We start from the raw sequence: 27,427 nt of genomic DNA on the forward strand, positions 1-27,427 counted from the left end.
CCACAGTCCACACCTCGAGACTTTTAGCGTCAATACTCCCATGGATCCCACTCTCAGAAATATAGTGACTAAAAGGCCATTTTAGGCACTCGTCTGCACTCGTGTTGAATGAGCAACAACGCGGTGGTGTTTTTTTTTTTTTCCTGAATAAGATGTTAGTCTCACACATTTAAATGATTTATTCATGTCAACATCAGATGAACGGGTACAATATCACAAGGACATAAACAATTTAGATGCTGATATGCAACCTTTGCTGTGTGTTCTACTTGCACTTGAGATGTGAATAAGTTTACTTGCACACCCACTCACACATCCATGTCTGTTATTGCTTCCATTAAAGCCAACTGGAGCAAAGGCAAAGCTTTTTTTTAAAAAAACATGAAGTATTTACGAGACATGCGTACAGAAAAAAAAAAAAAGCTCAGAGATGACCCACGGCTATTAGTCCTTTCTTTGTGTGAAATGTGTGCGGGCAAGCAAAGCCTGTTTGTGAGGGTGCCACGATGTCAAAGATGGCATCCCATGGACAGGCTCGCTGTCTGTCGACACATCGTCTTATTAATCTGCATGTCTGTCCACGCTCTGTGCCATCTCTCACCGTCTCCCCCCATTCTTCCTCCGGTCTTTCCCAGAAAGCTCCAGCATGCCAGGCAAACAGACCCAGCCAGGCATTGATTTCTGGCTCAATGTTCACATTTTACTGTGCCCTGTGACATCCACTAATCTCACTAATACCGGTCTGATATCAAATAATAGACACTGTGGGGCTGCTTGCCAAGTCAGGTGTGCTCTAAAGAAGCTGCACTCCGCCCTGGACCTCAGTGCCAGCGATCGTCTCTGTGTCTCACCCACCCTCTCCCCCACTCCATCTCTTTTTCTATAGCTCCCAGCATCTGCACGCTGTGCTCCTGTTTCATGTGGATTACATCACAACATAGCTCATCTCACACATGCACACACATATATACATACACACACAAAGTTAATCTGTGACCCTTTTTTTTTGCAAATACACTTCGGGGTGATTTGTAGTCGGAGGGAGGGAGGCTCCTTTTGAAGAGGAGTCGAAATACTGCTTATCAAATCTGAACAGCTCCCCTGCTGTGTTGATCTTCAAGTAAATAATTATAATTAGAACTTAATTTTTTTTATTATTTTTTATTTACACAGCATTAACATAAAAAAAAAATCAAAAAACATCTGATTAAAGTAGGACGTTTACTAGAAATCACAAGAAAACAAAGTGATAAAAGCAATGAATTTAAATTTAAATGACAGAATAAGATAAAACGTAATAAATGCCAACATAAAACATAATGTGAGATGTGGTTTGAGGTTCTTTGATGTTCAGGAGAAGATATGGAAGATGTGTGTACAGCTGAATGTTTGTATTCATTATCTGCTCTTTACTGTATTTTGCTTGTGCGGTGACAAAACAACTGTACGTGTAGCAGTTCAGTGTGAGACAGAGCTGCCCTATAATTACCTCCAGTCCACTAACCGCTGTATTAATCATGGAAAAACAGTGGAGAAAGCCATAATGTTTTCTCTTCATCAGTGCTGTGGCTAAAAGCCCCTCGTGCCTGACCCATGGACAGGGGTGGGTGAATCCCCCAGAGTAGTATAATGTGATGGATCACACTTGGGCATATTGACAAGCACACTCCAACAACTCCGCTGCAGAATGTCATTTATTCTGAAAAGGGCTCCACATATTGACTATACCAAATAGGTGACCTGCCTTGCTGGCTCTCCAGACAAGGTGGTGAAATATAGCGTGTTTTTGTAGAATGAAGATCTTACACAGGTGTGCAGAGGTGTCGTGAGACTTCCAAGCATCTCATGATGTCTCACATAGCTGACAGTCGCTTTTTCCAGCTCACATTTCCTCCTCTTTGTGCTTTCTTGACATCTGAGTGTTACCTATGATTAATTCTTCCTATGTGCTACGTCGAACCAGACCTAACCTTTGCAGTGCATGCCGTACAAAATCATTTCATTCCCTTCTAGTGAGCGAGGTTGTCTCAAGGACTGAGTGTTCCCATGCTAGAAAGCTGTGCCAAGGCCTTTTGTGAATGGATTAGTTACTATTAAGCTGCCGGGCCTGATAAATTAGGATTTATAAAGATTATTACAAAATACTTATGCCCTCCTAATGCTGGTGATTGAATTTGTGAATCATATTGAATTACTGCTGTGGATTACGGAAAGGTATGTTGAATAGGCGGAGAGAAGTGACTCGCTGTGCTTTGTTTAACAACACAGAATGTATTGACGCCCTTGAAGTGTCTGCGCTATCTAGTCCAGCCTCACCCAATCAGCAAGGGGAACCGTTTCCCAGCAGAAAACAACCATGTCTGCTATCTTCAAAAATTCCCTGCAACCTTAAGGCTTGAAGACAAATGGATGGTGTACGATTTTAATTGCCTACTAACACCCTCCAGTGTAAGAATCTAATTATCTTTGGTCCATCGTATCGGAGACGCCTATAACTGTTTCAATATTACACATCCAAAGGGGCTGAAACTGCAGAATAGCCAGATAATGGCTTCTTAAACAAGTTTGCCTCCAAGAAAACATTCTTTTAAAAAAGACCAAGCTTCATCTCGTATTCATTTCCCCGAAGAGGAACTTGGCACCAGAGAGCAAGCATTTACTGACCAAGAACACACTCCATTACTTCCTACACACACAAAACAAATGATTTCGGAAACGAATATCAATGCACACGTCTCCTCGACCAGTACTCTTACTTGGAATGTCCAAAAACATACAGTCATCGTTAATAAAAGTTAGAATAACAAATAAACCAAATACATGCATGCAAGCAAACACACGCACACAAACACACACACACACACACACACACACACCTCTATAGGTGTGAGGACCCTCACTGACACACTGCATTACATGACAGACCCACCTTCGGCCTTACCTTGCCCATCACAGCTAAAAGCTTAATCCCAACCCATCCACAAAACTTGGAAGCATCAAGATCCCAAATTGATTTGAAAAGAGGTTATTTACAACCTTTTTTAAGCCCAAATCTTTACTGTAGCTGCTAAGCTGGAAGTGTAACCAGCAACCCTCACCACGGGGTGTAAACAGCATCTTTTCAAATCAATTTGGGATCTTGGGGCTTTGAGAGACTTAAATTAGGCTGGATGAGCTGTAAGGAGCCTTTTTTATCCTTTATGGGGGGTTATTTCGTTTTAAAACAAGGCCAGATCTACAGATCTACAGATCCTAAGTTATTTAGGAGAATGCTTCGACCTCTTTCAGCTGTCAAGCTTCAGAAAATGTTTCATGGACGACGAAATTTCACCTGATTTTCCATTGGCACGAGGCTGAGTAGAATTAGATTGAAATTTCATTTTAGGTGATCCTATCCTTCTTCTTAAAACCTAGTCTGAACCTTCAAACAGTCCTTTGAGGTTGAGAGGACCGGCCAAAATCACAAGGCAGGTTTGAAGCAAAAAAATGTGTCCCTACAAAGAAAGAAGAAAAAGCACACACATAGTAACGAATGACCATACCTCTGTTGCTCTCTTCACTTGCTTCCTTGGTTGTGGATTTCACAGATGGAGGTGTGTTATCTACAAACAAACAAAAATAAATGGTGATTTACAGATATTGGGGTAACACACATCGTTAGCCCCCAACATCATCAGGATGCGAAGGGCGTGACACGCTGTCAATTTAAACTGTCGGATGAGAGATGGTGTGGGTGAAGATGGTTTCTGGCAAGCCCATCGCATCGTGGCAGTAATTATTCAAACTTTCCATTCTGTCTGACTGGCTGACCATGCTACAACAGCCTGTGGGAGAACTCAATGGCTCTTACACTGTTCTGTTTTACACCTGCATGACAAAAAAAAGGACTCCTGTGGGAGAACAGCGAAGAATGTGAGGCTTTGAGACCAACTCCAGAGCACAGGCTGGGACAAAAGCACCATTCCATGTGAGAATTGCAGTCATTCGAAGCTTTGAATAGGCTCCAGCCTGCACTGATTCAAACTCTGGCTGATGGAGCTGAATAAAAGGCCAGTCCTTGGCACCGTCGCAGAGACCCATCAAACAGGGCCAAACTGGACCGGGGCAGAGCTGGCATGATGATTCAACAGAGCTAGGAATTATCAGGGGTTATTTCAGTTGGCTTGATATGCTCTGCTGCTATGTTATTATACGGTATGCAGTGTAAAATAGCTGGTGAGGAACATAACAGAAAAAAAAACGGGCACTAACAACAGGACGAACTCTAGAATGCAGCTCCTCTCGGCCAAGTCTTTATGATTCAGCCATTACGTGCACATTGTTTCACTCTGGAATATCACATTTTTACAGTGCACTTATAAAACCGCCCTTTTATATTCGCCCAAAATGGAATCTCATTGAAAACACAGATGCGTGTAATTGGCAAATCATGGGGGTGACTTTGGGAGGAAAAACATTTTGATAGCACCCTGGGTTCTACATCTACAGTAATCTGAACACTTCCTTTGACAGACAGTAAAACTTACATTGTTCTCTGCTTAGTTGGTTGCACGTGCACTATGACGTCTTCGAGGGACACCGCAGTTAGACCTGGCAAGCTGCTCATAGTCGTAAAAGAGAACTTGCCATCATGTGCTTTCCAAGACCGACTGTTCCTTGGAGAAAACTGCTTGAGGCTGTACATTTTATCAAAGGTTTTTCATAAAAATGATTTTTATTTTTTGTCTAACAAGGAGAAAAAAAAGTAAGTGCTGCTAAACTATTGAATCTATTGTTCCTGCTATTCAAACAATATCCACACTACCATGAGACTCTCTGTTCATGCTATTGCTTATTCAGGACATCAGCGCACAGACAAATGTCAATAGTTTATCCTGATAAGCAGTATCTGGGAGTTTCAGGCCGCGTGCCAAGATGGTGCTGTGATAAAAGCATTATGTGCTGACAGTTGTGTTTGTGCTATCGCCTGGTGCACGTTTTGGAGGGATGTCGCTCTGCTCTTCCTTTGTCACTCGCTTTAGGTGGTCTGAAGGCATTGTGCCCGTAAGCCGGATGAAGAGAATGGAGTTGGGAATTAGCTGTGGATATAAGCTCTTGTAATGTAATGTACCTGACAAGAAGTATTTTTAACCGCGATGTGTCAGACCCGGGATTCAACTTGTCACCAAATAAATAAACATTCAATTTCATCTCCTGCATAAAACCTGGCAAATCACTGTCACGAGCTGCGGCTACGCCACTCACTCATCCTGTGCGTGCTTTGATGGAGGTGTTAAGGTGAAAAGGCAACCATGAAATATTCTGTCACTCACCTCCCTTCAGCTGCTCCTCTGTAACCTCCATGTCATTGTCTGGCAGAGGGGGGAAAAGACAGCATGTCAAACCATGCTATTTCATAATGCACGATACAACGAGTCATCACAGCTTGTCTCCTTGATTGTAATGTTAGAGCACAGTATTTTGATGCCGCACTGCTGTGTGCTCTGTCAACGAATGGAACTACAAGCTGCAGTGTTATTTCAGCATGTGATTGAAATACCATCTACGCACCTATCTCATTCATATACCCAAAAGCAGGCTGTTGAAACCTCCTCCTTCCAAACCAGCTGCCATGCTGCAATCCTACCAACAACCCCTTTACAGCCTCCCTCAATTCCCCCACCAGACGGCCTTGGATCTAGCGAATTATTACACCAAATGACTGCGTTTGTGGGTATGTGTTTGAGGAAGTGGGGGAGTCACATTCATGAGACATTCTTTTTCAATTAAATCTATACTGGTAGGCTCAGCGTAAATGACACAAAACCTCCCGTTTCCTCAAATTACAAGGACTGCAGGCATGGCTGGACAACTGCGCTTGAAAAAAAAAATAAATAAAAAAAAAAACCTCTTTGATTTTTTTCCCTATTCTTTCTCTTAACTTCTATTGTGTGAGACAGACAAAGTGAGCTGGGGTTGTTTCTGGGCGGATGAGTTGAGTTGCACGCTGGGAGATGAGAAGGAAGCGCTGGATGCTGCTTCAGGAGGAACTGTGGAGCGAGAGGAGCTGTGGATGTCTGCTCACAGCTCCCATCATACAAACACACATACACACTCAGCGTGCCTCAACTGTTTGAGTCTCTCTCTCTCTCTCTAAAATATGTATGTGCTTGTGTTTCAGTGTGCACAGCCCATATGAATGGATTAAGCAGTTCGTTTGAGGGCACATGTATGACTTTACAGATATGTGTGGGTTTGGCTGTGCATGAGTCTGAGCAATGATTGCGCCGCGGTTAACAAGCGAAAGCAACCATTGGCCTTTGATGAAAGGCTGTTGTCATCTGTTCTGTAGAAGTGCAACCATCAGAGCTCCCTGTGGATCCAGCGACAGACTTTTCTTTTGTATAACACTGAATCTAAGGGTACAGTGCATTAATCTAACCCTGCTTGGGGAAACAAAGGAAGGCCCACTGTTACAGTATAACAATAGTGCAAGAATGGAAACACGGCTCATCTCAGCTACTGCCACATGCCGTAACATTATTACCCCTGCTCAACACTGCTGTCAACACAGGAAATGTATGTGAACAGTAGTCTATGATAACAATACATGACACTTTTACTTCCTTCCAGGGGTAAAAGGAAGCCAATCGCACAGATTTCACTTGAGGGATTCTTACTAGATGGCTTGCTTTTTCTTCGGATGAACAAAACTGTTTTGATATGAAACTGCCAAGAAAGTCCTCTGAAACATCAACTGTTCCAAAGTTTGACATTTGGGGAAATATGCTCATTCGCTTTCTTTGGGTTAGATGAGAAGATCGGTGCGGCTCTCACTTCTGTGCAGCAATATAAAACTAGAGCCAGGAGCTGGTTATTTTAGCCAGATATGTTATGAGATGAGGGGCATACCACTGAAAGCATTATGAAAACAATGTCTGTAACGGAGAGATGGAAATGGCAGTTGTATGACAACTGACCTGCTGTTTTATTACAGCCGAATCAGAAAACATATCAGCCAATCGTGTTGTTGCTTTCACACAAGTGCAGAGCTGACAGATGGTTTAACCTGATTTGGTGAGGCTGCTGTTAGTCTTTTAAAAGGCATGAAAGAGGAGGTTATTATGCTAATGCGCAGGATTACCAAGAAAGGTGAGGTTATTCAAACTCCAGACATTAAACTTGCATTTGTTAAAGTGCTCTGGTTGGATTCCGGATTGAGCCACAAGAGCAGTTGTTGTTGGAAACTCCAAAGTTACCAAACTTTTGAAGCATTTTTAAAAAAATGTTTAGATCAGATTTTTACGGGTGATTCTGTACATGCAGTTTGTATGTCCCACCAACCATTCAAAGTGAAGTTATGGCTCTCTCTATTCAATTAGATAGGGGACATGGTGTTGTTCATCCTATGTAGCTGCCAAGTGGCAAGACTTGCCTCAGAGGCCTTTGGTTAGCTTAGCATTAAGACTGTAAGCAGTGACGGAAATGGCTAACTTGGCCCTGTCCAAAGGCAAAGACAACAACAGCCTTCCAGTAGCTCAAGAGCTCACCAAATAACATTTTATGTGATGTGGCTTCTCAAATAGTTGCCTGGCATTGTGCGAGAAAGACACACTGTAGTGCAGCACATCACAACCAGTAAAACTACATCTTGTTGTTATACTTCTGTTTATGTATAGATCAAGGAAAGCAAATAAAACTTGGACAGATCCACGCTTCAATACATCACATGAAGCTAAGCTAACCAACTCCCAGCTACAGCTTCAAACGTGAGAGTAGTATTGATCACCTCATCTAACTCTTTGTGAGACATATCGATCTTTTCATCAAACTCTTGACAAGAAAGTTGAAGAACTGTTCTTTAAAGTTAAAATACATGTCTTTCTCACATGTTGGAATAGTTCACCCTTCTATGTGTGGGATGATGACGTTGAAGACACAGCTGGATGAAAGGATTTAAACTGAATTGTATGACAGCCAAGCCAGTTCTGAACCTCTACATGATCAAAAGGTACTCATGTCTGGCCAGCACTGTACATGTTGATAAGCAGGTAGTCAGCATATGCATTTCCATGATTTCTACGTTAACTTTTTTTTATACATATGATGAGCTAAACTGAATCCTCATATCTACCAAAGCTGACAAAAAGACTCTAAGCCTCTGTGCTTTCTGAAAATCACATAACCGACACACCACGGTCTCCTCATTTCCCACGCCTCGAGGGATAGCCTTGTGAAACCAACACAGACTGAATTTTCACCCCTCACAGGGTTTCTGCAGCCCTTCATCTCCTCTGTCCACACATTACATCTGTGTTATAGAAGCGTGTGCATACCACAGCTCAGCTCTACATCTACCAAAGCTGTAGTGGTTTGAGGAGATGCTGCTATTATGGACATGCGAGTGGTAGGTGTGCGGGGTTGTGTGGTTTGGAGTATTGAGTTTATAAAGAGCCATGTAAATAAATGTCAATTGGAAAGTCAGTCAAACAGTTTGGAGAGAATGCAGCGGCCCCTGCAGATCTCTGGGCTGTGTTAATATTGTCAGCACTGTGGCTGATTGAGGAGAAGAAGAGATGGAGCCCAGCTTGTGGGCAGCCACCCGGATCATATTAGTGGCAGAGTGTACCCAGAATCAATTTCAACATGCTTTTTACTCTCTACAACCACAGCTGCCTGACTGCTTCCATGCGCGCAAATAATACGTGCCACGGCAAGCGTGTGGTCAATCATGATCTATGAACCGATCTGAATACTTAATAGAGTCATGTTGGGTAATTAATTACATCGATTAATCTCTGTATGTTAATCAATTAATGGTCATACTTCCTTTAGATGGCATTTTTTTGAAAGTACAACCATGTTCGTTTCTGTTTGTTGAGTGTGTTTCTTCACACAATGCAAACAGTGCTGTTAACCAGATTGTGGGACTGTCACAGCTCCTTTGAAATGTGTACTGTTTAAAGTAATGAATAGGTCATTATATCACTGGTTATGAGCTCAGTTGGGGAGGTGCGTAATGGATGGTGAATGGGACTACAGAGGCAATAGCTTTACATGTAGCTGCAGTGTGCATTAGCTTGTTTGTCTATTTGCATATTTCAGTATTTGAGAGGCCTCCTTTACAAAACATACGACTCCAAACAGCTGAAGTGCTCCTTGAGCTAGCGCTACATACAAAGACCTTTGTCTGTTTGTTGGAACTCCTCGATCATTACTCATCAACCGGAAACTCTTCTGACGGTTTTGTTTGAACACCAGGCACATACCACTGCAAAGACAATCTGCAGTCATTTGTTCTAATGTTTCACTGTGAAGTCTATGGTCTCAGATTCAACGCTCGATGAGATGCACTTCGTGATTTACATGTATGCCTTTGTGTGTTGCAGCTGATGTGCCTGTTTGCAGGTGTGCGTGAGTATTCTTGTCAGCAGAGGCTATTTTTCAGTTTCCTCCTCCCACGGAGATGTAACCATATTTTGGCTCCCTCCCAGTGACAGCTTGTGGGAATGCACATTGTAATAAAGCAATTTCCTGTATGCAAATGTCCTGTTTACACGTCCCTGCTCCAGTCATTGTCACTTGACAGATTGCTTGAATATGAGGAGAGCAGCTATACGATGAAAAATGAGAATAGTAAGACTTCAATAAAAAAATAATCTATTGTGCCCGCTCTCGGCTCTAGACATCCTTGAAACTGATGTCACAGGGAAGATCCGGAGTTTCACACGACCGCACGCACACAACACATACAAATTACAAAACGATCAAGGCCACTATTCACAGCAGCCCCATAACACTTGCTGATGGAGGAAGTAGTGGAGAAGCTCCTCCTTGATATAACGAGGAAGAATAATAGCAAGTGGAGGGATGAGGTATCGGGCAAGTAGCACGGGAACAAAGAGGGGTGTAAGTGAGAATTAGTGAGGAAGAGTGGGAGAGAGAAAAGAGAGGGTCGGCATGACAGAAGAGTATTGAAAGCGTCGAGACAGAATGGTCTCAGGCCCCAGTGTGACGGATTTGCCGCTGCCGCAAGATCCACCTGACTGTCTGTCTCTAGCAGTGAGGATGATGGGATGTTCTGAAAGCGCTCGAGCACACCTGCAGAGCCAATTCACAGCCTCTGATTCACTACTGCCACTCTGTACCAGCTAAATGCAAGTCTTTTCACACAACAGGGTTATGCTCTCCCTACATGGTGCAATCATACCAATCAGCATTTCCTTCTTTAAAGCACACTTATGAACTACTGCAAAGCCCTGTTGGATAGAATATTTGGATTCACTCCCTGACATGAGTGTCGAGTCCACAATCACAGCACCAGTAATTATGTTATCTTTTGAGTCCCTCCATGTGGAACATCTGAAAAAGGAGCTGTTGTTTTCATACGGAATATGGTTGAAGCTTTGAACAAGCACGTGAGTTAAAAGATCGCAGCAGGTGTAGGCGAGCATGGTGTCAGGAAACAAAGCAAAACCTGTCTGCCGCGGTCCAGACATCGAGTGGGGATGTCACTTTATTTTGCCACTTGGTCTATAATGGCATTAGCATCCTCTCCAGCCCACACATACACAAAGAGCGGTGATAAAGGTGGCCCTGACCCCAGACGTCAAAGAGCACATGAGCAGAGAGACACCGCGATGAGGAAGAGCACTTGGGCTGCCTTCCAGATGCGTGCTGTGGTAGCCTTCTGGAACGACCCCACATTCAATCCAGGGCTGACCTCTGGCTCCCTCATTAGCAACTCATTGCATGGCAGTAAACAATAGTTTTCCCCCTAATAACGTAGCTCTCAAAACTTTTCTGATTACGTTTCGTGACAAGCGCAGAGCCTGTTGTTTGGTTTCCTGTCTGCTCCCAGTCATGGAGAGATGCAGAGCATTTATCCACTGACAGCACTTGTAAGTGGCGAGAGTGATAACTGGAGAACAACGGCTCCAGATTCTCATCTCGGAGCACTAATATGATGAGACGGGTGCTGGGTGCATGGGGGGCAGGCGGTATAATTAAGGTCTCTCCCCAGAATGTAATCTTTCAGGGAAGAGGCTGGGCGGGGAGCGGGACAGATGACGGGAGCACAGGGAGAACAAAACACTCTCCATCTGGGAGCAGCGAGATGAAGGCCTGAGAGCCGGTATTCCGTTGGGGAGGTGGGGAGGGAAAAGTGAGGTAAAAGGGAGGTAATGCTAGGCTGCCGAAGCCAGCCAGCCTCTTTCAGCTCCCCAGCTATTAAACTCAATCCTCCGTGGAGCCCCCATCAGAGCTGGTGACTGCTCCTGGCCCCCGAAAAAGATGATGGCGTGAAAGGGGGGAGGAAATTGAAAGAGAGACAGAAATGCGAGTGGGAGCAAAAGATAATAGATGTTTGTTTATTTCACATACAGAATTGAGGAGCAGTAGCCAAGGACAATCAGTGGTTGCTATGCATCCCTGAATTTTTTAGTTCTTGCTCTCCCTGGTACTGTTATTACGGTCAATCAAATCTGGCATTAAAGTCTCATCAGAATATCAACAATTATGTAAAATATCAGCCTGCTGGTTCACTGACAAGACGTCTAACTATTCCAATCCTATTAAGGCAATCCATAGAGAACCTGACACTTGTTTTACCAACTGTCTGCATAAATTCTCGCCATTAATCTCCCAAATGGCCACGTGGGTGCATTGAATTTGCTTACATCTAAAAAGGTGTCACCCAAGCTTGACAGGTCCTTATACTACTGCTTTCAGGAGCAAGATATCTTTTACTGCAGATGTTTCTGAGGGTACACAAGGTAGAAGGCTGCCTAGGTCTACACAGGTGGTCATTAGGTAGGTGGTAATATTTTTAATTATACATTTCTAAAAGGAGACCTTGGAAAACCACACATTAATCCATTAGCTAGTTCAACTCAGACCAGCAAAGGCCAACAGATGAAACGTCACAATACAAAATTAGTTATATGCAGACCAGTTAATTGGAATTAAACACACATACCTTGGAACATGACAGCCATTTTCTTCTTGTAGATGGCAAAGTCAGTCTCGAGGAAGACACAGAAAATGACTCGTGTGTTCTGCATGGAAAGAAAAAAGAGGCAGAAGAGGAATAAGTGTACAGGCTCACCGCAAAAAAAGGAAAAGTACCTCTGGTGAATTACATGACAGGAAAACTAACTGGACACATTTAGATCTGACGACAGTCGTCTCTATCAGCAAGAGACAATCACAGCCATTGAGAAATCTAATTAGTTACCCTCACAATCAAGACCACCCAGAGTAAACCCTCAGACAGCTTTTAGAGGATATTCCAGCACATTACATCAGAATAATCATTATTGAGCGGGTGGATTGGTTAGGGCAGAGCAATCCGCCTCACTATCACACAAAGTGCAGCGACATGATGTTGCAACATTTAAGATGAGCAATAGAGAATGTTTTCAGAAGAATTGAACACTTCAAGAGAAAATGGCAAATAAATGATGTTACTTTACTATTCAGGATTATAAAGCAATGATTACTTATTATTACATAATGTCAGTACTTTTAATATTGAAACGAAATAAACTGTGAAATTGAAAATGTTATTGTAACTATTTGACTGAGATTCACAAAATACGAACAACACAGTAATCTTTCTATTTCTTACCATGGATCTCTAGGTTTATAACTTTAAAGTTACAGAAAGTTGAGTAAATTACAACTACGGAACAGTTAAGTTGTTGACATGAACTGTAGCGTGTTATTTGTTGATCCCAGATATGATAGAAATGGAGGGGACAAGAAATTCACTTCTTAACAATGTTTGTGGAGAAAATGTATGTGCTGTATATGATGGCTGCTAAGAAAGGTCTGCTACAGTGTGTTTATGGAAAAGGTCTATAAAATTACGTTGAGGTGAAGTCAGAGATATTCCTAAACCTCTTCACGCAAAACACATTCAAAGCTAAAGAACTTTCTACTCACTTTGGATGACCTGGCTTTTTGTATTTGCTCCAGATGCTCCCAGAGCCCCTGGACACCACCATGCACTCGCACTGCACTTTTGTCCAAGCCCAGCAGAATCATGTGTGCATTATTAGAAAGTGGTAGCTTCGCAATCTGAAATGCTGTTGCATTGTTGGCATTATGTTGTTGGTACAGATAACCATCATTTGATGTGCTTGCGATATACACAAAGTTGGTTTAGGTTTGCTGTTGATGCAGCACAGCAATGGCTGCCATAAGATGATGATAAAGAGCTGAAATTTACTGACATCTTATAAAGACCTCCCTCCAGTATTACCGAAAGGAACAGATTAGAAAGCAGACACTTTGAACAAGTTCACTGGCTCTTAGTCTTGACAAGGATTCTATAATGACAAATTATTACACATTAGTTAACTTCGAGCATATTTGAGTTATTTTATCTCTGTTCGTTGGCTCAGAAGAAAATCTGACAACCATTTTGTTTTCACTCTAGGGGAAAATAAATCCTGACTACTTGAATGATTTTGGCCCCAACACAGAAGTGGATGATAAAGATGAAAATCATTATGGTTCTCTGGTACTTTCAGTATCCCAGACATACGACATAAACCGATCAGCCAGAACATTAAAACCACCGACAAGTGAAATGAAAAACAAAGATCATGTCATTACAGTGCAATGTTCTGCTGGGAGGCCTTGGCTCCTGGCATTCATGTGGATGCCACTTGAATGAATGAATCAACCAACCAATCAAACACTGTTGTAGACCAAGTACACCTGCTCATGGCATCAGCACTCCACGATGGCAGCTGTCCCTCATTAGAACAATGCGTCCTGACACACGACAAAGACAGCTCAGGAATGGTCCGAGCAACGTGACAGAGCTCTAAGGTCCCCAGATCTCAATCCAGTCAAGCATCTGTGGGACGTTTTGGCTGAAGCCCATTGGTGGCATCTACATGAATGCCAGGGTGCAAGGTTGATTGCCATTGTCATTTGATTACAATGACATGATCATCCGTATTCACTTCACCTGTCAGTGGTTTAAATGTTTTGGCTGATTGGTGTATAGTTGTACATGTGAATAACGTACAGGCATTTTACCTACTTAATTAACAGATTGACAAATTTAGCGAGAAGAAACCATTGTTTTTTTCTTCAGCTCTGCAAGTTTTAGTTCCTACTGTAAAGAGCAGATCTATACTTGGTTTATAAACACTGACATAAAGCTATGTACACATACTGTATACTGTAATAATGTGTATAAAAATGTCAAACGCAGAGTTGTTAAAAGACTCCAGAGAAAGAGGTCACCTCTTTCACTTTCACCCCTCTCCAGTGCAGTCTCAGATTTGCAGGCATCAGTCACAGTCACAGAGATGCATTACGCACCAGGCAGCAGATAATCGCTTGACTGAATAATGGCAATTTTACACAACAGCCGTAATGGTGGCTATCCACCCCCTATCCTCCACCTTGCAGGATAGTGATGTTATGGTGGAATAAAGGGAGCTCACCAGCTTTAGCCCCATTCCTGGCCTGGCCCAACACAAGGATCAGATTCAAAGAGGCACCCTTCTGGTGCTCATACAGACATATATCTATTAATAGTTTATGATCCATGCTTTGGAGTAAATGTTAGGCGCTGCATCCAGGATGGTAACATTTTATTTTGCTAGATGTCTTGGGGGAGCTTTGTTCATAAAGTGTAGACTCACTCTCTCAACCCCTCAACCCCGACCGAATATGAAAGAAAGCTTTAAGTCTCCTTTGAAGTCTGGCGCTCGCTGACAAACAGATTGTGTGAAAAGTGATAATGCGCCAAGATAGTGCATACCACTGGGTGGTGGGAGGCCACAGGACAGCAGCTCCCCAGGAATTTCCATTACTCTTTTATGGAGCTCCATTCTAAAACTGACTGCCCACTGTGAAACAGGATGAATCATGAATTCATGCGTTGAAACACACAGAAATGCCAGTGCGTGCACACGTAGACACACGCAAACACACACACGCAAGTAATGCTGATGTATATTTCTTCTATGTGTGTCTTAAAGGAAGGGGGAAATATTACTCAGATCTGCCCTAAACCAAACCAAACAGAAAATCTTCAGTGAGTATCCATGTCAGTGTTTCCCAAACTTTTACAGCCCTGTACCCCTTCAGAAACAAAGCTCCAGCTACACACCCTCCTTCGAGAGGACACACATAACCCTGCGACGTTTGGCTGAATTTCTGAAAGTCCTAAATCGTTTTTTCCACACACAGTCTGTACTTGTTTTCTGTTTTCATGCTTGTCAGAGCTGAGAACCCACTCTCACATAAGTACATGGTGGCAGAGGGCACCAAAGCCTTGATAGCGCGATTGGCCTGTGCAGGGTACGCTGTGCACAGTCCTCTATCGAGAAATCTTCTGCAGAGACTTCTGAATTAATTCAATCTTCATGGATCCACTTGTTGGGACATCAATGAGGCTCTCCTCTTCAGATGCTGGTAAGGCAGCAGGCACAACAGAAAAGGGATACTGAATCTGACTGTCCATCTCGTCTGTTGCAAGTACCTCCACCGTTGTTCAGCCAGCTCACTGAGGTGGGTTGTTATGTGGTGTCTGTCACACCAGGTTGATTTGCACACAAAAAGTAATGTAACAAAGGAGAGAGCACTGTTGTTCATGCAGTCTAAACTAGAGGTCCAGCTTATCATAGTCTAAATTTTATCTTGTATATTGAAATGTGGAGAGAGCTCCAGAGTCCACTCCACAGAAACTCTATGATGCTTATCTTTCAACTCAGAGTAACAACTGTCTATACATTTACAGGTAGTAGTCGGGTACTTGGGTGGGGCTGATGTCAACCGTTTATATCAACAATGTGCTGGGTTTGATACAATGACTGACAGAGGAGCCTCATCAGTCAAGCCACAGGTCACAATATGTTGCTAATCTGATTGGTTGTAGGTCTATCCATTTGCGTAGGTCTGTTGGCCCATCCAGGCTCACGAAAAATCGGATCAGACTGTCAAACTAGGCACTCCTGATCAAAAGTATGAGTTCAAATTTACAGCCTATTTCAGGCGGTCAGAAACACATTTCATTGTACTGTTTAGCTGTAATATGAGATTATTGTGACCAGGCCAACATAGTTTTCCATCATGAAACAGACCAAACATTGCCCCAACGTGCATGTGTTGGTAGGAGCAGTTGGTGTCTTTTTGGACGGGCGATTAACTCTTTTTTAAATATATATTCATTTTGTCAGGCAGAGACTGGAATTCTTTGGCAGAATAATTATTTCGCTGAACACTAAAGACATACATGAGTGTGTTTTCAACAATGTGACAGAGCTATTCAAACTAATTAATACTGAGTGTCTATTTACATGTCAGTTTGAAAATGTAGTTGGACTGCGTGACTTTGAAACTGCACCTCTAAGTCCCTTCATACATTCCAGTTTAAAAAACAGTGATCCATGTCACGTAGACTCCTCCACGGCTCCCTCTCTGTCAGTCTCTTTGTGTAGTTTCTCTTACAGCATGTCCACATTCTGCAGAAGGCTGGGTAAAGTTCTTTTATACTACAGATCAGAAACACATTGTATGGTCTATGACAGATAGCAACCAGTCCAGGTTGCCAAGTTAAAAAACAGAGATTCCAGTGTGGAACATTGACATTCTGTCAGCGTTTGAATGAACACAGTTGGCCATGGTTTCTTAACATTATGAAGAAGAATGAAACACAACAAAGAAGGTGATCTGCGACTTTTTTTTGTAAAAATAAATTCCTGCCAGTCTGTTCTTAAAACAGTTTGTTCTTTCAAAGTCAACCAGAGGCTGCTTATCTCCCCCATGCACACATACAGTACTGAATAGTCATAGAAGAAGAATCCATGAATAGTTGGAGAGCATTTCTTGAATAGTAGCCTGAAGCAAAATCACAAGTGCCAGTTTTTAATCATACACACTTTAAAACACATGGTTTGGGAGCATGTTGATTAATAAGGAAATGCAAAATCACTGTCTTTCACACCTACTATATGCAGATATCTTTTGGGATGACGAAATATACAAAACAAAAGAAAAGACGATATACAAATTGGCATGTATATATCATACTGGTGCCACAGGGGGAAAACAAACAAACAACGTAGTCTTTTAGCCAATTAAGGTAATAGTGAGCATAATTTAAATGAGCACTGTGGAGCAAAAATATATTACTAAATACTTTATTACACTAGATTTTAGATTTGGGAGAAGAGGCCCAATATTTTGGTCTGAGACTGTGAGGTGTGTGTATGTATGTATGTGTGTGTGTTGCAGTTTGCACCCCGCAGCCCTCAAGGTTGAAAAAGTTAATGGAAGACTAATTAGAAAGCTGGGATCACGGCATGCTAGTCTGCCTAGTCATTACTCATCCCTGATTGGAGGGCCTTTGCCAAAGGGTGAGCACAATATGATTGGGTCCCTTGGTTACATATGGCTGGGATGGTCCTCTTGACAGGAATATGTTCTGCACACTAAGATGCGAGACTATGTAGTTGGCTTGACCTGTCGCTCTGTGGAGCTGTACTTAGTGAAGAAAAAGCCAAATTGGGGAATAGCTAACTATTTGGTGGACTCTGGAAAAACAGTGCGTTTCCACGAAAAAGGACATCTAAAACATCAAACATGTAAATACAGAATTTTCTGACATTCCTTTAATTACGTAAAAATCTAAGTGATTTTTTGAAATATTGCCAATCAAGTATTCCATCCCTCACGAGTCCAGGAATAAAAAAGTAGAAACTTGTGAGAAAGTTGAGCAACTTAGCTGAATTTCAATAGAGCTGCATGGGACGTTTTTAAACTTTCCATTGCACCATGAAGACATTAATCTAAGGTGCAGACACTATTCGTCAACGTCAGCAGTTAAATAATGACTGATGCAGGCTAAAGATCTCATTTCAATTATTTCATTTAAACATTCTGCAGAACACTTGGTTCATCATCCACCCTAATCAATTCAAAACCAATGCCTCTTGGTTGTAATTGACTTCTGAATATATGATCAGATGAGACTAATTAAAATGATAATGCCAGGGGTGCAACCTATGCCTTTGAAGCTCATTTGCATGGCACATGAAATGTAGAGAAACAAGTGGTGTGGTTAGCTCTGACAGTCTGTAGCAGATACATGAAGCCTCAGTGTTAATGAGTAGCACGAAACTACATGAACGTGTCCTTTACTCAAATCTCTTGTCTCATGAAATACTGTATGTGATTTTTAATTGGTGTGTCTGTGGCTCATCATTCTGGTGCAGGGCTCACCAGGTGCCCCAGACTCCTACTGGCTGGCTAACAGATGAGCTGTCATAGCTGGCCACCCATGCCCATAATTACATTGGGGGCACTGCCAGCAGAACCTGACGTGCAGGCACAACGCACGCACTTTTGCTACTTGCATTTCCTTCTTGATTCTGTCACAAACAATAATAGGGACAGGTTGCCCTAGCATGTCTGCTCCAGCTGGAGCCCAAACCCAGGGGAGATCTGTGTCTATGTGTCCTGTGCTGCCTCGTTACCGATGCACCAGCTCATACACGATCCTGAATGGCTGCTTCCAGATGGACAGCAGCGAGAGGAGAGTGATATTTAGTATTAACACTGGCTGAGATTATTCATTCATTTGCTTTATTTGCTTAAGGTGAAGGTCATAGTAAGTAAACACCAGCATGCATTGGACCGGAGGGAACCTGGACAGCATCATAGTGGCTTGGCACTACATAAGCATCATACGCTCACACGTACACATATCCTGTTAGTTTTGTTCATGATTTATTCATCCCTGACATGACATATGAGTGTTGCATGTGTGATCATACACTGATAGTACATGTCATTGTTCGTGAGATTGAATAATTCCAGCAAATTATTGCTGAGCCAGAAATATCTCCCCATAAAACACAGCCTTCGAGCAGCATCATCAAAGCCATAATCAGGCAGCGCTTTGTTGTCAGCAACGCTGGATTGGATAGAGGGTTCACTTTGAGGCAGGTGGACCATATCCAGGCCTTATTACTGATGTAATTACACACACCTGCGTCCCCCTCACCACTGGAACACAAAGGCTGCAGCTTGGAAAAGCACAGAAAACTCCGCTTGGATAATGACAGGCATCTATAGTCAGAGCTGTGTAAACACTCAAACACACACAAACATTCACAAGTCACAGATCACATTGCCATGACGGCACAACCCCTCCGTCCACTATGCTGCTTAAAACCTGACCCAAGACATCCGTCGTGTCCACCAGCTGTAGGGATTAAGCTGGTGGCAGAGCTGACAGCGGCAGCCAGTAACTGGCACTGGCAGCGCGGGTGAAGCTGTGAGCAGCTCCTCCGTTTGACTTTGATTGACCCTGTCTGCCGAGAGAGCTGCAGCTCCACCTGCAGCAAGCTGGTGAATTACCATTTCAAAGAAGTGCCCAGAAAAAGGTTATCCCTTTGAACAAAACGCCTCCATCCATACATCAAAAGAGAGGCCTGACATCGGGCTTTGAGGAGGCATGGTTACGACCAAAGCCTGGAAGAAAGTGCTGAGCTCAAACTCTTACTTTCCCGAAGCCGGTCGACATTAGATGCTCACTATATCATGATAAGGGCAATAGGGTAGTCAATGGAGTCAGCTTAATATTGCTAACAGATGACAGATTTTTGTAAATGCTTATGTACACAATTATGCATGAGTGCTCAGAACAGTGTGACTAAATAGAAGTGATAACAGTCTGGTAAGCTGCCTGGTGATTTCATCAGTGTAAAACATCACCATGCTGCTTCTGAGGCCGTATGCAGTGCAGAATATAAAACATTCTGACAGGAAAATGCTGCCTTGCTAGATTGGGAAAAATCCATGAGATAATATATCAGCAATTTGTATGTTAATTCAACAAATGCTGTGTGCGCCTTACATTTTTTACACATTAGAGCTGAACAAATAGTTCCTACTGTATTATTCAGGCGTCATTGCTGCATGGCATAGTGGACAAAAATTGGAGTACAGCATGCTTGAGGCATCTAGCATTTTAGCTCACATTTTCTAAAATTGTTCACTCAAAGTGAAAGAGACAGCATTTGACTTTCACAGGCTTTGAGCCGTTCCTGCCAGCTCCCATTGCCAGCAGCAGAAGCACTGTGCTATCTGATTTGAAAAAAAAAAAAAAAGACAGACAAGGTTTCAGCAGGAAAAATGCACAATTCATCACTTGTATTTGATTTTATATCATTTTCATATTTAATCTTTCTGAAAGAGGGGGCAGGCTCTATGGATTTTGAAATCTCTACTAAATTTTGCCAACAAGGAGCCCCAAACACAGCTGCCGAATCTATTCTAAAGTGGCAGAGTCAAGGAAAATGTCAATAACCTCCCACAGGAACAGTAGCTGACATCAACTAAATGTTTGGTAGTACATAACCAGTGACAGTAATGAAAATCCTTCCTCACCAACAAGAGGACTTGTGAGTACCTGAGAGGAGCTCAGAGGGGAATGTCAGTATCACCAGTGCCTCCTGAGATTCGAGGTTCATCATACTACAGCATCTTTCTGGCATGTGACCAATGGTGTGCTAGACTCCACTGACAAATTTGTCAATTAATATGGATGGTCAAATAATTATAATGATGGAATACATGCGTTGAGTCATTGGGGAGTGGTGTGAGCGTGAAGGATTGTGCCATTTTCTAATCATAAGGATGAGAGGTAGTGCAGCTGCGGACGAGGTCAGAGGGCAATGATGAAGGAAGGACTAATATGAGGGCTGTATCTATGATCCATGGCTGCATTGGTAATGATCTGACCTCTGGACAGCCCAATGGCCTACAACAACCTCTGCTGATGAGGCAGGGTATGTGTGTGTATGTGAAGGGAAGGTTCCTGTGTTAACTTGTTCAAACATACAAGAAATGTATAAGGTCCAAACTTACTGTTAGGCTTAAAAAAAGCAATATAGCACTGTCCTTCAGGCTCAGAGTCAGATATACTAATGGATGTCTCTGTGAGTATTTTAAAAGCAAGTTGAATGCTGAGCTTAATTAACTCATCTTTCAACAGCTCAGTTCATAGATGCCTGTAGAAGGTTGAGGAAAATCCTTGAAAAAGATGACGAATAGCAGAAATAGCAGCAAAGATCCTGAAGACGTTTTCTTTTTATGGTCAAATAAAATTAAGCAATCTATCAATCAAGAACTCATTCCAAGGTAATGAAAACACAATGATTCTTATTCCCAGGTGATTATACAGTAATAAAAATAGAATTATTAATATTATGTCCCCTTTCTGCCAATAGATCCCTCTAAATCCTTCACTCTGGAAAACTAGTGTGTCTATTGCCATTAATGAAAATGTACGCCTATCCCAGTCTAGCCCAAACTAAATTTAAACTGTTGTTGAACCATTTAGATTACAGGCATGATTTTCAGATCATTTGAAAGGTTACGATGTAATATTTGTTTGCCAAAGAGTCAGCTGTGCTCCTGCCATTGATCTCTAAGAGTTTAAACAGGCTGAACGAACTGGCAATTTTTCTTGCCTGAATTTTTTAATGCAAAAATGAGCCTGCCGATGACTTGTAACCAGTGTTGGGGCTCGTTACTCAAAAAAGTAATATAGTACACATAACACATTACTCTCAAAAATAGTATTGCCTGACATTATATGATTACTCCCTGAAGAAAGTAATTAGTTACATTACTCGTTACATTCATGTTGCTCCACGGTTCCTTAGCAACAAGCTTTGTGTGTGTGCGTGCTGTCTCTGTAGGTGCTTCGGGGTGCCTTGTTAAGTTTGAGGTAGTGTTAGCAGCGGTGGAGAGAAGTTTCCAACACGGACAAAGTGTGCACCTTACAGTCAAGTTATTTTCCTTACGTTAAACAAATTCAAAGTAATGTTTGTATCTCCAACCGTCAAAAGTGGCTTTACGCAGCGGGGGGACCTCAGGCAAGTTGCATGCAGCAGCATGTTCTGCTCGTGTTGTTGACGCTGCCATTGTTATCCCATCTCCCCTTGCGGGTGGCGACTAACCAATCGGTGATGGTGAAAGATACCTCGTGCCAAACCCCAACCAATCACTGTTCCATTATTGACGGCCTTGCATGGTGTAAGTTCAAATTGATTAACAATGTCACTGAAAATGGACACTAAAGGCATTTTCTTTCTCAGGAAATATCCAGGCACCTGGCAAAAAATGTATGACCTGACCCATTATCGTTCTTTCTTTCCTTATTTACACATATGAAAGTAAAACAAAAAACAAATTCTTAGGTGGAAAGAAAAGCTATTCAAAGAGCAAAATTCATAAAACCACTATAGACTGATGATAAAAATGATAAAAATTATGTATTTCCTGGTTTGAAATCATATTGGCTAACTGATGCATCAGTGTGGTCTAACCTTAAAATAGTTTCGATGAACCAAAAGGCAGGAATCTAAGCTTTCTAATGATGTCATGAGTATTCACTTAAACTGAGGCATTAACCTAATCGCTCAGCGTTTTGTTTAAAGATAAGAGAACCTGCTACATTATCAAACAGATCCAGTGCCAGAGCTATGCTAAAATCTGCTAGTACTAGTAGTGTGCATGTGTGCCCTCATGCCCTTGCTGGTAGATTTTAAAATAAAGCAATATGAGGAATCCCCTCATCGAGACATTGCACCACTTTGCTACAGTTTGTGAAGAACTTCACAGGGCACATAAACTGTCAGAAGGACACAAAGTACAATTTCACACCGAGTTCTACAAACTTAAATGTGTGTTTCCAAAATAAATCATAGTCATAGAAAAAGTGTTATATGGAGCTCTGAAGTTTTGTGCTTGCTAGGATCAATCTTTCTCTTAACAAGTTAATTCCTCCTGTTGAGCTCCTTTAAAGCAACGGCCGGCCTTTGAGGCCTTTGCTGTGCACCCGATTCACATATTGACCACTGATAGGCAGTATTACATGTCAAGTTGAAGGATTGGTGCTTTGTGCGGATGTGTCAGGCTCTGTGTCTGCTCATCTTGCTCTCCAGGATCACGCAGGGGTTATCCTGCTCGGTTGTCAAGTCCACTAATATTTTCATTTTTCCTGTTTCTATTTAGTCAATACCTGCTCAGGTCTCTGGGAGGAGGCCAATAAGAGCCAACTCAGCCCTCGCTGACAGAGGCTGGTGTGTGCAGCCAGGTATAGACATCCTCTAAGCTGAAGGAGTTACGCCCAGCTCGTGTTGATGAAGTCATTACACAATGTGTGTTTCTCGATGGATTGAAGCGGTTTTCACACAACAAGGGCAAACCCCTTTAGGTCCAGCAGGAGAGACTGTATAGGGAAAACACTTCCAGACAAATGAAATCCATTGATGTGCACTAAAGAAAATAAAACAATACAAATGTCTCTTTTCTTCTTCTCGGATAAATCATTTTTGAGTCTTCCCCTCGAGTGTATGCAGGATTTGGAGTAGTCAATGTGTGTCTCTGTGTGCTCCTTTGGCACGTCGGGCTTCTCCTTTTCAGCTGCATGTTTGCCCTGTCTGAGCCTGACTGGTTCTGAGGGGGTTTCCTGGGAGGAAATATGTGGTGTGATCCAGCCAGGTCCTCTCCAGTTCAAGTATTGCACGAAAAGCTGCCAGACGAATGGGAATCCAATCACAGCTCCCTATGGATAAAATTGCCTGAACTGCATACAGGCCAGGATCCGGAGAGGCACAGAGGGGGCACCGGCGGCCTGTAATTTATCTACAAACGATGTCCACGTTTCTTCCGCAAAAGAAATGCATGTGCTGAAGTTTCATCTTGTGAATTCTTATTAACAATGCTCTCCTGCCTTGTAACCCAGCCAGTACTCGAACATGATAATGCAGATGAGTGGAAGAGTGTGTGGGCTGTAGTATTCCTGTAATACTCCGCTACACGGAAATGCTAATAACTTTGCCTGTTCTCTAAAGGTTTAACCCACATGTGGTGTTTTTTTTCAAACTGTTTTTTTTTTTATTTTCCTGTGGAGGTTAATGCCAGAAGGTCAGGAGGAACACTCATTAGAAAGTAGTTCGCTTCGAATGCACTTTCTGCCAGTGGAAGCTATTACCTCTTTGTTACATTTACAGCAGAGACCCTGCAAGATGCCAACACAATGTTCGCGCAGAGATATTAATGTTTTTTTTTCCCTTTTCTTCTTGCTCATCCACTGTCTGCATTAGAGCTGGCACCAAACCCTCATAGAAAAGGTTCATTAAAGCCTCCTTTTTTTATTTCAAATCAACAGCGACACAATGAGCTGGGGAGCGCTCATTATCTCAAGTTTAGAGATGGCCTTATTTTTTTTCCGGTCTGCCATTTGCCACCCATATAGAGAGAGAAGCACACACAAAATCTAAACCCTCTCATTATATTCCTAAAGCCACCCTGTGATGAGAGGAACAGTTACTGTGGGGTTTAAGTGTCTTTCGGTGTCTCACAAAGCAATAAAATGGATAAGGAAATATCCCCAAAATTAAAGAACAGCACAAGTGGACGCGTGTTACAATGAGAAGGTGATCCTTTTCACATTAAAATGCCATGATAGCCTCTGTGAGGTTCACGGCAGATTTACACACTGCTGAATAGGACGCAGGATGAGCGTAATGGCAGGAAATAAAAAACAGAAAAACCGATCCTGAGAGCGATACCATATGGCTGTGTGGGCGACATCAAACGGGAAAAGCGGGCCTCAAAGCAGAGGTGCTGTTTGACATAACTTACAAAGTGGAATGAAGATCTGATCTGGACTCTGTCAGACGAGTAAAACAAATTTACAGCCTCTCGTTCATGTGAGTCGTAGAGAGTGTCGGGGCTATTCATTCACAGTGACAGGACGGCAGACGGTAAAATGCTTTTTCGAGGGGCCACTGGACTAGGATTACCATGGAAGTAGGGAAAACAGTTAAAACATTACAGGCCACGTAAATCATTAATAAAATTGAGACAACATAGCAGTATGTTTGCTCGAGACTATTTCATGTTATAATGTGAAGGCAGAAAGAAAAATGAGAGGAGCCAAAGTACGGACAGGCACTGATGTCGATGTTGTAACCGGGTTGTAAGTGAAACACAGTTCTCACAGAGAGTACCCAAATCAGAGCCTCTGAATGCAGTGATTAAGATAAACTTGTCTGGTTCTGATTTCCTTAGTGTTGCTGTAACTGGCAGCAGCAGGCTGATAGGAAGGAGGTGCCTGAAGGTGTTTGCTGTTGAGATGGGAGGCTGATTCGATATTGTACATGGAAGTGGCTCATGAGGTTTTGTAGCAGGTTAATCAACTAAAGGAGAGTTAAACCATGGAGATTTGCGTAAATGAGTGTCACTCACTGTAGTCTGTACTCGTCTTTGATGGCGAACAGCTGTGTAACCGTAGATCTAGTCAATCAAAGGCCCAGTTAGGGGATGTTATATTGTCATGACACAATGGTTACCTTTACAGCTGGACTCAACACGCACATCTCACATCTGGATATCTGGAGTCCATGCAATAAAGAGTCCAGTATACACACGAAATCTGATATACCCTTTCATAGATTTCTCGGGGCAGATTCTCTCTGATAATATACATTTCTTATGTCATTTTTGCTTTGTGTATCCTACAGGATGTGACAACACTGCTGTTCACATTACCCGACTCCTGCTTGATTTACACGCGAAAGCTTAACCGTGATTACATATGTGCTATTAAATGTAATTTGGAGATTCTTGTCAGGTTAATGTGACCAAATGTGTCACTGGCAGCCTCCAGATCAACTATCGTCTCATCCACAATCGGATTTGCTGCGTCTTTGCTCCATCCCAAAAATAATCTGATTACCCTCTCTGGTGTTGATGCAAGGTGCAACGAGGATCAGAAATCGTGCATGGGGAATATCAGAGAATCAGGATTAGGGTTTGTAGTGGGAGGAAGAAGACTTCTAATTAGCAAAGCCCTGCAATGCGAGCAGTTCTGTTATATGCTGAGAGGAGACCAGAGTGCTGTCATGATGAATTCCTAAATCGTTATAAAAGCTCACAAAAAGCTCTTGGTTTGACTAATGGGAACAAAACACCTCCCTGAACGACATGACTTCCCATTTTAGATTTCAACACAAAGTTAAGTCTAAAAAAATAACAATTTATGATTAAAAGCCAAGATTTTGTCATCATCCTCAGTCTAGCACAGTCCTATCTAGTGCAGTGAGGGACTGTGGAGAAAGCTAATTCTCCCTAGCCTCCCTGATTTGCATGATTTCTCTCAGAGACACTGTAATATGTCTTTATTAATGTCAGTGTCTTAATGCATGTCTGCCGTGCTGCACCTCAGGATAAAGCCACATGCTACCACCCCACAGGCCACTCAAAAGAAACAAGGAGGGATCCCTTTAAGGACCTTAGAGCGCATCGATGCTTGAGACACGATTCAGTCTGACTGATCAGAGAGCTCATAAGAGTTGAGCGTTACTAAAATAGACAGCACTGTGCTTTTCAAACAGCAACACACAATGAAAACAAAAAGCATTCAAAAGATCCCTTGAGTAACAATAAAATTACCATTAGTGGAAGAAGGCACTGTGCTCAACTCTTGAATATGAATCAAACCATGTCACTTGTTGGCAGATCAGATAAAATCATCTACATGAACTATAGTGCGGTGAGGTGCTTTTATTGGAACGCAGCGACCAAATTAGCACAGCGTGCTGAGGTAGTCTGTGTCACGCATGATGGACGGTCACGGCGCAAGGCTCCAAAGACTTTTTCCAGCTTCCGAACTCTCCACCAGCTTTCTACAACCACCCCAAGGAAGTCTCCAATCAATACAGTATCTGTTTCGCTCTGGCTGTCGCTTAGAAAATCAATGACCTCCCCGTTTCCAGCACTGTTTTCCGCACCGTCTCTTGTAAGCTTCCTTAAACCTGACTGGAACCGAAGCAAGTGCTGGTTATCTCTCAGCCTTGTACCTCTGTGACTATCCACAAGGGATGGGTGACACTTTGTTAATGCGACAACCGTGTAACACAGGGGACAGAGTGCTTCTGTAATTAATAATGCTAATCCAACATCGCTTTATATGTGCACTTAGAAAAAGACAAACAAGGATAAGTAGGAGAAGAAAACACACTGCAGAAAGGCGATGATGAACGAGCAGGCCCACTAAGTGAGTAATACCAGGGGATAAGAGAGAGTATTTCCCCCCTGTTGTTAATACTTTAATAAACAAGGACATCCACTATTTTGAAAGCAATATATCCAGTCTAGGTACTAATTAATGTTCCTGATAAATTCGGACCGTTAAAGATATGTCGAGGGACTAATTAGATCAGTGGAAGAGGAGTCGCTAAGCATGCAGTCATATCACATGGGACTGTGGAGTAAAGAGGGAGAGCACCCACTTTGTCATGTGGCGGGGACCCAGCCGGCTCAGTCTTAAGGAAATCCTCCCTGCTCTATCAACGGGGAACCACAGGCTAATATAATACCATGAGATCCACAAGTAACG

General features: G+C 42.5%; 1 protein-coding gene across 5 annotated transcripts in view; it reads right to left on the reverse strand.

The window, feature by feature from the left end:
• macrod2 (mono-ADP ribosylhydrolase 2) overlaps window positions 1-27,427 on the reverse strand; it is a 432,655-nt gene that overhangs the window by 22,548 nt on the left and 382,680 nt on the right. For all 5 annotated transcript variants that reach the window (XM_030442624.1, XM_030442623.1, XM_030442621.1 and 2 more), the window contains exons 9-11: window positions 11,957-12,035; window positions 5,313-5,351; window positions 3,543-3,602 (exon numbers count right to left, since the gene is read on the reverse strand). In XM_030442624.1, coding sequence (XP_030298484.1) covers window positions 3,543-3,602; window positions 5,313-5,351; window positions 11,957-12,035 — 178 coding nt within the window. The remainder of the gene's footprint in view (window positions 1-3,542; window positions 3,603-5,312; window positions 5,352-11,956; window positions 12,036-27,427) is intronic.

This window comes from Sparus aurata, chromosome 15 (assembly GCF_900880675.1).
Source record: "Sparus aurata chromosome 15, fSpaAur1.1, whole genome shotgun sequence".
NCBI classification, from domain to species: domain Eukaryota; kingdom Metazoa; phylum Chordata; class Actinopteri; order Spariformes; family Sparidae; genus Sparus; species Sparus aurata.